Source organism: Homarus americanus, unplaced genomic scaffold (assembly GCF_018991925.1).
Source record: "Homarus americanus isolate GMGI-L3 unplaced genomic scaffold, GMGI_Hamer_2.0 scaffold26536, whole genome shotgun sequence".
In the NCBI taxonomy this organism is placed as follows: Eukaryota; Metazoa; Arthropoda; class Malacostraca; order Decapoda; family Nephropidae; genus Homarus; species Homarus americanus.
In genome coordinates this window covers 6,947-19,052 of record NW_024730041.1, presented here as the reverse complement: position 1 = coordinate 19,052, position 12,106 = coordinate 6,947, and the positions used below count along the sequence as shown (strand labels likewise).

Genomic DNA, 12,106 nt, shown 5'->3' with positions numbered 1-12,106 from the left:
CTGCGTAGTTTGGGTATCACGCCGGAGGTGCTGCTGGCGTCGTCTGGCCTGCTGGACCGAGGTACACTCTTGACCCTTCTTCATACTTCTTCAGGTGCGTTCTCTCCCCTCCCCCCACTCCTCCATCACTCCTCCATCACCCATCCCTCCCCCTCCATAACTCCTCCATCACCCCTCCATCACTCCTCCATCACCCCTCCATCACTCCTCTCTGTAATGAGACAAAACTCACAAGAAGAAGATTACATATAGGTAGAATATTGATAGTATAAGAGTATAAAGAGAGGAGGACTTTGGTAGCGTGGCCGTGATAGTTATTTACACTGTCAGTACACTTATCGTATCTTATACGTCAATACACTTCTATTACGTCTTAAGGGCGACTTCTCAAACACTGCTTCGTTACAACTCTTTATTAATTAACGACATGACATGGACACATTAATAACACCTTCTATTGAAGTTACTAGGACATTATGTTTACGTTACTAGGACATCATATTACGTTACTAGACACTCTGATTCTCGGACACGAACATGAAATGAATACACTTCCCACGTAAGTAACTCATCCCATGGAAAGCTCTGACAAACACTCACGTGACCTAGGGGAGGCCTAGCAGGTAGTCTGCTTAGCGGGACCACTGGTGTCGGGAGGGCGCCTGCTTAGCTGGGACACCGGAGGGAAGTCTCGGTCCTGACCGGAGGCGGCTTGCCTCCGGCCCTGACTTCGCTGGAGCAGCACTGGTGGTGTCGTAGCTGGCCACCTTGTTACAAGACAACTACTTCTCTGCGAATCCTGGAGGGAGGACCAGGACGTCCTATATATTGGGAAGCGAGCCGTCAGGTTCAGCTGGCCTGGGGTGGCGGCGAAGGGTCTCCTTACATTTTGACCCCGCAAATGTGCGGTCAGGCCTGGACTTTTTCAGAACTATCTGGGAAAGTCATCAGGTGGGGCCATGTGTATATTGGGAGAGCAACCGTGAGAGTTCCCCTACACTTGACTTCCCAAACGTCGTGTCAGACTGGAGTTTCTGAGATGTAAGGAGAAGTCGTCAGGTGGGGCCGTGTAACACGAGAGGCCCTGGTTGGTTTGTGGCCCCTTGAGTTGGGCTCCAGGGGTTACAAGTGACCTGGCTAATTGTGAGGTCAGGTCCGGCCTTTGTTCAGAGAGTAGGTTATTGTATATCGGAAGAGGGTCAGCTGGTGCCTTCTTACATGTTTTGTTGGGGCCACATGTCACATGGGAGGGGAGCTAGTTGATTTACAATCCTTGGTCAACCGCAGAGTTACCCTATACTTTTGCCCTCGGCTAATGTCCGGTCAGACTGGAGTTTCTGAGATGTAAGCTGTGGTCTGACAACCCCTCACTACACCTCCCGCCAAGACCAAAGCTTTCATGCTCAGAGAACTGATGATACATTTAAAGTAGACAGTAACATCATGTGCAGTATCTAATATAGTCCCTCAGGCGATAATGCATCCTTACATTTTACAAATAATAACCCTAGAGATGTATGTTTTTCTACTGGCATAGTTTGATCTGACAAAGCTTATTATACCTCCCGCCAAGATTAAAGCTTCTATGACAGGAGAAAAAAAATAAAATACATACACAGTAATTGAACATAGAGTGATCTAAAGATCCTTCATATCTAGCATAGTGTCCGAGGCAAACTTGCAAATCACATTCTACAAACAAAAACAGGTGTTACATTGCCTAACCAGGCCGTGTCAAAATAATAATTCATCTCAGTCAGTAAATGGCTACAACATTGTGTTTGGTAATACAAAACATTGATCAAATGAACTCATAGACAAAGTGACTAATCTTTTTTTTAAACAACATTCTTTGTAGTACATGTTAACAAAAATCAGAGAATGAAATACTTCATACAAAATGCTCCTGCTTAACATGTTAGGGTGTTATATCTTTTTATTACACATCAGCAACATCAACAACATCAGTACATTTGTTGGGTCCAGCATGGCTCAAGTCCTCCATCCAGCTGGTATCTGAAAATAAGGAATGCTGGCAGCACAACAACGGTAGTCGATTGGTCCTTTTGATTATCCACCTTGTCATCGTCGACTTTCTTCTGATGTCAGCACAGCGTCTCTTCTGTCTTCACATAGCACGTTTTTCCTTCTTCAATACCGCACTTTGTAGGTCGTGTCACCACATCTGACTTCTTCTCACTTCCTCCTGGTTTCTATAATATTCCAGATGATTTTTCTGTTCACCTGCGCTTCCTCTACGTTTAGAGCATTTTCATATTCCAGATGAATTTTCTGTTCATCTGCGTTTCTTTATACATCTTCATTTTCATATTCCAGACGATTTTTCTGCTCATCTGCGTTTCTTTATACATCTTCGTTTTCCGTCATATTCCAGATGAATTTTTCTGCTCCATCTGTATTTCTTTATACATCTTCGTTTTCAACATATTCCAGACGATTTTCTGTTCATCTGCCGGCGGCCCTCTCCGGCCAGGATGAAAGCCGGTCCACTGTTTGGGCTGTCGTCTCCTTAGATAACTCGTAAGGCAGGTTCCGCGGACCAGGCCTCGCCCTCCGTACGTGAGTGTCGGCGAGACCAAAGACCGTCCTGTCTTACACCTTCCACAGTGGTGAATCCCTCCCTGGCTGGGCTCACCAGGGTTCGTTGTGTGGCACTTCATTCCACACTCCTTAACTTCCTAGTAGAAAAATATAAACTCTTCTTAATCCTAGACCAGGTAGGACTTGAAAGAAGTGGGGTGGTGTGTGGCGGGTGTGGTGCTGCATTCCTCACGCTGCTTCTTCTCTTCGTATATGTGCTGTGGACGGATTCCGGCTAGCCATGGGGCGGTACTGTGTGTGATATTTGACAGAAACAATCCTAAAGGGATGATGGATTAGTTGGAAGTGCATTCGCAAAAAGAAACAAATATTTACTTTATAAGTTACGTCAATGTTTGGTAGCTATTATTTCCGTCACGACAATTTTCTCATTAGGCTGGGTCGGGGAGTGAAGCTCTGCTCATTACATTGAATATTATTTATCACTACGCGTCAAAGAGAACATTACAAATCATACTAGCATAAAAACACACTGAGTGAAGCTCTGTAATTATCGCAATATTAAGTAACACTAACCACCGATTTCAAAGCATAACTCACGGGACAAAACATATGGGGATTGGTGGTCACAGCGACCTAGGGGAGGCGAGGCGGGGCACGGCTGCGGAGCGCGGCTGGCCAGGCCGGCGCGGCGCGGGGCGGGGCGGGGTGGGGCGAGGCGTGGCGGGTGAGGTGGGGGGAGCCGGGGCGTGGTTGATCGGGCCAGGCCGGGGCTTTGCGGGGCGGGGCGGGGCGGGGCGGGGCGGGGCGGAGCGGGGTAGGGCAGGGCAGGGCGGAGCGAGGCGGGAACGGATGGGTACGGAGGGTGAGGTGAGGGTTAGGACAGGGAGGAGGATGTAGGTTAAAAGACATGTTAAGTTATAACAGTTAGTACAGACACCGCTTTCATAACTGAAACAATTTCTACGTTCAACACTGACCAACAATCAAACTACTCTTGGGCTACTGAGAATGTCACAGATCGCGGGGGACACTGAGAAATCACGTTAAGCACTGAACATATTTCTAGAAAAAAAAAATTCGCGCATACCACGACGAGAGACATTTACTTGAGCTGTAGCGGTGACACACTAGGCCACTTTTCACGCTACGACACGGGAATTACTTATTACACAATTGTAGACAAACTTAGACTGAAACAAATGAAGGATGAAACGAGCCAGGTGTTATGGCTAACCGAGGGAAGGCGTGAGTTTACGTTAAGTTCGCTGCTACCATTATAATAACTAAGCGAGGGAGGCGTGAATTACATATATAGTTCGCTGTCACCTATAACAAGAGACAAGGAGAGCGTGAATTACATATAGTTCGCTGTCACCTATATAATGTCAACGAATACGCCACCCTTGTACTGCCTGCTTCGTCAAGATAGTTGCAGTTACTTCAAAAAGATTCTAACTATCACTGTACTGAACTGCCCTAAAGTAAAGAGCGTCAGGTATTACGTTAAGGCGCTGCCGCCATTGTAATGTTACGAACTTTTAAGAGTAGAAGATATAGAGATAGAGTAGAATATTGATAGTATAAGAGTATAAAGAGAGGAAGACTTTGGTAGCGTGGCCGTGATAGTTATTTACACTGTCAGTACACTTATCGTATCTTTATACATCAATACACATCTATTACGTTCTTAAAGGCGACTTCTTAAACACTGCTTCGTTACAACTCTTTATTAATTAACGACATGACATGGACACATTAATAACACCTTCTATTGAAGTTACTAGGACATTATATTTACGTTACTAGGACATCATATTACGTTACTAGACACTCTGATTCTCGGACACGAACATGAAATGAATACACTTCCCACGTAAGTAACTCATCCCACGGAAAGCTCTGACAAACACTCACGTGACCTAGGGGAGGCCTAGCAGGGAGACTGCTGAGCTGGAACACTGGTGTCGGGAGGGCGCCTGCTTAGCTGGGACACCGGAGGGAAGTCTCGGTCCTGACCGGAGGCGGCTTGCCTCCGGCCCTGACTTCGCTGGAGCAGCACTAGTGGTGTCGTAGCTGGCCACCTTGTTACAAGACAACTACTTCTCTGCGAATCCTGGAGGGAGGACCAGGACGTCCTATATATTGGGAAGCGAGCCGTCAGGTTCAGCTGGCCTGGGGGGCGGCGAAGGGTCTCCTTACATTTGACCCCGCAAATGTGCGGTCAGGCCTGGACTTTTTCAGAACTATCTGGGAAAGTCATCAGGTGGGGCCATGTGTATATTGGGAGAGCAACCGTGAGAGTTCCCCTACACTTGACTTCCCAAACGTCGTGTCAGACTGGAGTTTCTGAGATGTAAGGAGAAGTCGTCAGGTGGGGCCGTGTAACACGAGAGGCCTTGAGTTGGGCTCCAAGGGTTACAAGTGACCTGGCTAATTGTGAGGTCAGGTCCGGCCTTTGTTCAGAGAGTAGGTTATTGTATATCGGAAGAGGGTCAGCTGGTGCCTTCTTACATGTTTTGTTGGGGCCACATGTCACATGGGAGGGGAGCTAGGCTGATTTACCATCCTTGGTCAACCGCAGAGTTACCCTATACTTTTGCCCTCGGCTAATGTCCGGTCAGACTGGAGTTTCTGAGATGTAAGCTGTGGCCTGACAACCCCTCACTACACCTCCATCACCCCTCCATCACTCCTCCATCACCCCTCCCTCCCCCCTCCATCACCCCTCTACACACCTGGCTACAGTATTCAACCATAAGAATGTCTCGCACCTGGCACCTCCACACACACCTGCTTACTCCACCACACACCTGTCACACTCCACCACACACCTGTCACACTCTTCCACACACCTGTCCACACTCCACCACACACCTGTCACACTCCACCACACACCTGTCACACTCCACCACACACCTGTCCACACTCTTCCACACACCTGTCCACACTCCACCGCACACCTGTCCACACTCCTCCACACACCTGCCACACTCCACCACACACCTGTCACACTCCTCCGCGCACCTGCCACACCTTCCCACGCTCCTCCACACACCTGTCTACACTACTCCCCACACTTGTAAGATATATCAGGGAATTATTTATTGTTTTGTTAATGCTAATAAAAAGATGAGTAACGTATAACCTAACCTAACCTAACAGCCAAGGTCAGAGTAAAGAGACTGTTCATCAGATAACAGTAAGACTACAGTAAAACCTCCATATAACGGACTTCTCTCTCCATATACAACATCCTTTTTTCCTCACACAGCCAAATTGTGGAACGTTCTGCCTTCTTCTGTGTTACCACACCCATACAATGTCTCACTTCAAAAAGCTGGTTTTCCGGCATCTTCGAGGTGTAGATTAATATAATATTTTTTTCTATTATTTTTTTAATTGTTTTTCTCATATTTTTTTCGCCCCCTAGGCCCCGTTGTGGGTCGATGACCTGTGCCCAGGTGGGCTATACCCCGTAAAATATATAATCCGTTAGATGGAGGTTTCACATCTTATGGAACTTCAATATCACGTACTTTCATTTCTATATAGTTCGCTAGATGGAAGTTCCAAATCTAACCAACCCTCGATATAACGGACTATTCTCTCGCATATAGCCCGTTAAATAGAGGTTTCACTGTATCTGTTTTCCTCGACGTAATTGTTGTTTACGGCTGTTCTGTCACTCACGGCTGTTCTGTCACTCACGGCTGTTCCATCACTCACCAGGTCAGCGATTGTCTGCTGGGCCTCAGTACGACTACCCGGGTGACTACATCACCAACCGCATCATCACCCCTACCAAGTACCGTGGCCCTCCTTCCCGAGAGTGTGGCACCCAGTGTGATGACCCTCCACCTGACAGGTGAGTGTGCCCCCAGTGTGATGACCCTCCACCTGACAGGTGACTGTGGCCCATAGTGTGATGACCCTCCTCTGACAGGTGAGTGTGCCCCCAGTGTGATGACCCTCCAATTGACTGGTGGGTGGCACCCACTGTGACCCTCCACCTGACTGGTGGGTGGCAGTGTGATGACCCTCCACCTGACAGGTGAGTGTGGCCCCCAGTGTGACTCCTCCACAGCCAGTGAGTGGCCCCAGTGTGATGACCTCACATTGAAGTGTTCTTGGTGTGATGACCCTCCACCTGACAGGTGAGTGTGGCCCCCCAGTGTGATGACCCTCCACCTGACAGGTGAGTGCCAAGCCCCCAGTGTGATGACCATCCACTTGACATGTAAGTGTGGCCCCCAGTGTGATGACCCTCCACCCAGCAGGTGAGTGTGGCCCCCAGGCAGTGAGCCTCCACATGGGCTGGTGGCAACCCCCCAGTGTGATGACCATCCACTGACATGTAAGTGTAGCCCCAGTGTGATGACCATCCCACCTGACAAGTGAGTGTCGCACCCACTGCAGTGACCCTCCACCTGACAGGTGAGGTGCTTGGCCCCAGTGGTGGGCTCCACTGACAGAAGTGAGTGTCTCGCACCCACTGAGATGACCATCCACCTGACAGGTAAGTGTGGCCCCCCAGTGTGATGTCCCTCCACCTGACAGGTGAGTGTGGCCCCAGTGGTGACCCTCCACCTGACTGGTGAGGGGTGTAGCCCCAAAGTGTGATGACCCTTCACCTGACAGGTGGGGTGCAGCACAGTGTGATGACCCTCCACCTGACAGGTAAGTGTGGCCCCCAGTGCTTGATGACCCTCCACCTGACAGATGATTGTGGCCCCAGTCTTGATGACCCTCCTCCCAACAAGTGAGTGTGGCACCAGTGTGATGACCATCCACCTGACAGGTAAGTGTGGCCCCAGTGTGATGACCCTCCCACCTGACAGATGATTGTGGCCCCCAGTGTGATGACCATCCTCTGACAAGTGAGTGTGGCACCCAGTGTGATGACCCTCCACCTGACAGATGTTTGTGGCCCCCAGTGTGATGACCCTCCACCTGCCAGGTGTAAGAGGATACATCTGCTGCTGATAAGGAGGCTTATATTATAAATAAAATATAGAGGCTTTCTGCCCCTGGCGGAGCCTCAGTCGAACACGCTGTCTGTTTCCTTCAGGAGCAGTCCACGACGTGAGTCCCGTAGGCGAGGTAGTAGGAGGAACACGGCGTCCCTGCCTCGTGACAGTGGCCACAGCAGCGACGCCCGCCCACCCTGGGGCCATAACCACAGTGACAGACCCTACAGGAAGCAGTCAGAGAAGGATCCGTACTCCAGCAGGAGGCTCAGGCGGCGGGCTGCCAGGTCAGGTTCATCTCATTGACCTACAATTTAACCTCAGATCTGCAGTGAACCCTCCATATAACGGACTTTTCTCTCTGTGTAATCCGTTAAGTAGAGGGCTTCACATTCCTGAATGTTCCCGAGTGATAATCTTGTATGACAAGGGCGAGGCCGCCATGGGTCAAAAATTTATTTTAGGTCTCCAGACAGCTCAGTCATATTGCTCCATAATACTAGACTGACATCATGTGGTGGGCTCGCCCCTATCAATTCGAAAATCCGCCTTGTACACAAGGCTTTTGAGACCATAAGAACATCTGAACCCCAATATCTCACAATGTTGCTTTGGCGGGTTCATCCTTGTCTTGTAGAGCGCCTCATAATTTTCCTTTCGAAATATACTAAAATTTTTAACTACATGATTTGTTCTTACATTATTGTTGTGAAAAAATACTTTAGCATTTATTAATTAATTTGTTTCTATTTCACAAAATTTCATTTCACCTCGTAAAAATAAAAGCGAAAATAAAGCGAGTCTTGTATTTGCCAAATACCAGTTACTGATTCAAAGTTTCTGGAAATCTTGTGTTGTGAGTGATGTGAGAGTGAGTGACGGGCTGTGTGTGTTACAGATCACTGAGTCGGTGTGAGCGGGACACGGGCACCGAGGAGAGTGATCAGCCACAACCCCAACGTCGACGCCGCAAGACCTGGGATAAGTCCCGCCAGGAGTCTCTGTCATCTGATATCTCAAGGTAGTCTTGTTTACCTGTCCATCACACCTGTCCATCACACCTGTCCTGTTCACCTGTCCATCACACCTGTCCTGTTTACTTGTCCATCACACCTGGCCTACTCACCTGTCTATCGTCTTATTTATTACAATATCTTCAGTCTATCATTCCTTCCACCTGTCTGTCTGTCTGCCTTCCTAATTATGTCAGAAGGTTGATATTGTTTTTCTAGTTCAGCGGCTTGGTGTTTCTATTAAGCATAGATTCACAATTGGTGTGGATTTGCTCTCTCTCTCTCTCTCTCTCTTTTTTTTTCCTTCCTTCCTTTCTTCCTTCCTTCCTTTCTTTCTTTCTTTCTTTCTTTCTTTCTTTCCTTCTTTCTTTCGCCACAATATTTACTGTGTTATCTCTTCTCCAGGTCACCATCGCCCCGAGACAGAAGACGCAGCAGCCGGACCTCCGCCACCTCCAGGCAGTGGCCAACCATCAAACCTTCCCTCACGCCGGCACTCCACTACCCTTACACGCCCGAACCTGCCCCCAAGGTAACTACAAACACAGTCCACCGCCCACACCATGTTTACTGTTCACTACCTACCCACGCCATATTCACACTCCACCCAAATCACACCCACACTGCATTACCTACCCACACCAAATCCACACCGTCCGTTGGTATGTTTGTTTATGTGGGGTTTTGTAAAAATTTTCTTGGTATCATATGCATTGTAAATCCTTCTGCATTCGCGACCTTTATTTCCCAAGGCTTTATGAAGGACTTATTGGATGTTATGATGGCTTTTAACGGTTGAAAAACGCAGAAAATAGTTGTTTCTATGAATGGTACAGTTCCATAACTCGTCTACGCCCTGCACCAGTTATGGAGTTATTGTTGTGACCGACAGTATCTCCAGGGAGCATTGACTAAGACACATATGAATTGGAGCGTCTGTAGTCACGGCGCCATTGATGTGCATTAATAATGCTGTTTAATAATTCTTGAAATGTAGCTTTTAAACTTCATATAACCATTTATTTTAAATATTTCTTTTGAATGTTAATTGACTCGTGTGTACTGTAGTGTATAATGATGGTTTGTGGTATTGTTGTCGCAGCCACCACCCTCCCCTCCCTTACCCACCCACAAGAGCATGCAGGGGGAGGAGGAACCAGACGACGATGATGACGACGTGCAGGTGGTGACCACGCCCACAGTGTACACCCCAGCCCCAGCACGATCCTCCTCCCCACCTGTGCCCGCCCTCATGCGGAAACTCACAGGTGAGGGTCGCTTACTGGCCTCTGTCAGTTCTTCTTCTTCTTATGGTCAAATATATATTTTATTCCACTGATTCTCCCTCCCGGTGTTATTGTTATATTTTATGATCCTAAGTGTTTAAATTTTAACCCTTTGAGGGTGGTGATTTAACCCTTTGAGGATGATGGTTTAACCTTTTGAGAACAATAGTTGACCCTTTGGGAACAATAATTTAACCCTTTGAGAACAGTAGTTTTACCCTTTGAGAACAGCAATTTAACCCTCTGAGAACAATAATTTAACCCTTTGAGAACAATAATTTAACCCTTTGAGAACAATAATTTAACCCTTTGAGAACAATAATTTAACCCTTTGTGAACAACAATTTAACCCTGTGAGACCAGTGGTTTAACCCTTTGAGAACAATAGTTTAACCCTTTGAGAACAATAGTTTAACCCTTTGCCAACAATAATTTAACTCTTTGCTAGCAATAATTTAACCCTTTGAGAACAATAGTTTAACCCTTTGATAACAATAGTTTAACCCTTTGAGGACGATGATTTAACTATCCAGGAGTGAAAGGGTTAAGGTCAAATAAGTAAAACAAACCTTCCTGCAGGTGAGTCAACTTTCGACGTGCCGGAGTTCGCCCCAGACACCAGTGTCCCGGCGCCTCGCACCAACAGCCCGCCCATCCCCACCGTCCTTAAGCGCCTCCAGAGTGCTGACTCCACGCCCATGCTTCCGGAGCTCCCCAACCCTCCCTCACGCCCTCTCTCAAGACCACCCTCTCCCAGGAGTCTATCTGCAGCCAACTGTCTGGGCTCCGGCAGCCGTCCCGGCAGTCGTCCCGGCAGCTCAGGTTCTCAGCCGGCCCTACAAGGTAATTTTCATACCAGTAATTGTCTGTTTCTTCTGCTTCCATAGTGGAGCGTGTTATAATGTTCATGGCACAAACATTCTGGCAGTGTCTTACCACAATAAACTATCTCTATGAAAATGTCTTCACAGGACGAATAGTAGCAGATTTGTCCTTGGATGGTAGAAGCAGCAGCCAGCCTCCGTCACCCTGCTCCCGGCCACCCACACCTCGCCGCCTGCCGCCCATGACACCTTCGAGGAGTGAGGAGCTGGTGACGTCACCTCGATCCGCCTCAGAGTTACGCTCCACCTCCCCGCCTGTGCCGGCCCTGGCCAAGCGGCTGTCAGCTACCTCTAGGCCTGGCCAGCCGCCCCAGGCAACTTGTGAGTCGACAGGCGTACTGTTACTGTCCATGGCCCAGTGGGTCCTGGCCATTTGTATTCTGTGGTGCAGATATAAATAAACTCAATACTTATATTACAACACTTGTGTATAAAGACTATCTCTTGCTCCTGCAATAATACATGTTTAGCCTAGACTACTTTACAGTACAGTACAGTTCAGTACAGTACAGTACAGTACAGTACAGTACAGTACAGTACAGACTGGTCAGTAAGATAGGTTATCTCCGGCAGGTCTTGAGCGGCAGTTGACGCCTGTGGAGACACCAGAATCACCCAGGGCACCATCCGCCTCCTCTCCCACCGCCTCCCCGCCCTCTGCTGTCACCTCCGGTATGTACCCCAAAGACGTGGGAGGGGAGCTGCATTGTGGGTAGTGGGGAGCTGCACTGTGGGAGTATGGAGCTGCACTGTGGGAATGGGGAGCTCTACTATGGGAGTCGGGAGCTGTACTGTGGGAGTGGGGAGCTGTACTGTGGGTGTGGGGAGCTCTACTGTGGGTGTGGGGAGCTGCACTGTAGGATTGGGGAGCTGCACTGGAGGATTGGGGAGCTGCACTGTAGGATTGGGGAGCTGCACTGTAGGATTGGGGAGCTGCACTGTAGGATTGGGGAGCTGCACTGTAGCAGTGTGGAGCCTGGGATGTCCTATCGCAGTCCAGGCTACCCCCAGGCCCAGTGCTCTTAAGTTCCTTTGATTTAGTGGGCCACAGTTTGGGGATCTGTAGATACACCCGACGATAAGTAAGTCCCCTCCCTTTAATTTAATTTTTCACCACTTGGACTCTTCAAAAACATCCTCTCCCTGTACCTTCGCCTGGCTGGCTGTAAGGTCTTGCCTAGCATAGATTAGAACATAAGAACATAAGAATGGAGAAAACTGCAGCGGGCCTATTGGCCCATACTGGGCAGTCCCGTTTACACCCAACCCCTATTGCTCATATGAGCATCCAACATATGTTTGAAGCAATTCAGCGTATTCGAGTTAATGATGATATTTGGTAACTTGTTCCATTCATCCACTACTCTGTTTCCAAACCAGTGTTTACCTAT

At 48.4% G+C, this 12,106-nt stretch overlaps 1 protein-coding gene across 1 annotated transcript; it reads left to right on the top strand.

The window, feature by feature from the left end:
- On the top strand, window positions 1-11,714 carry LOC121866877 (proline-rich protein 36-like; the record flags this gene model as incomplete). The annotated part of the gene is given in 9 exon segments (XM_042366617.1): window positions 1-94; window positions 6,295-6,430; window positions 7,634-7,819; window positions 8,431-8,553; window positions 8,951-9,077; window positions 9,648-9,813; window positions 10,411-10,674; window positions 10,803-11,036; window positions 11,289-11,714. Coding segments are annotated over 9 exon segments (1,473 nt in total), but the record flags the coding sequence as incomplete, so codon positions are not given.
- Window positions 11,715-12,106: the final 392 nt, after the last annotated feature.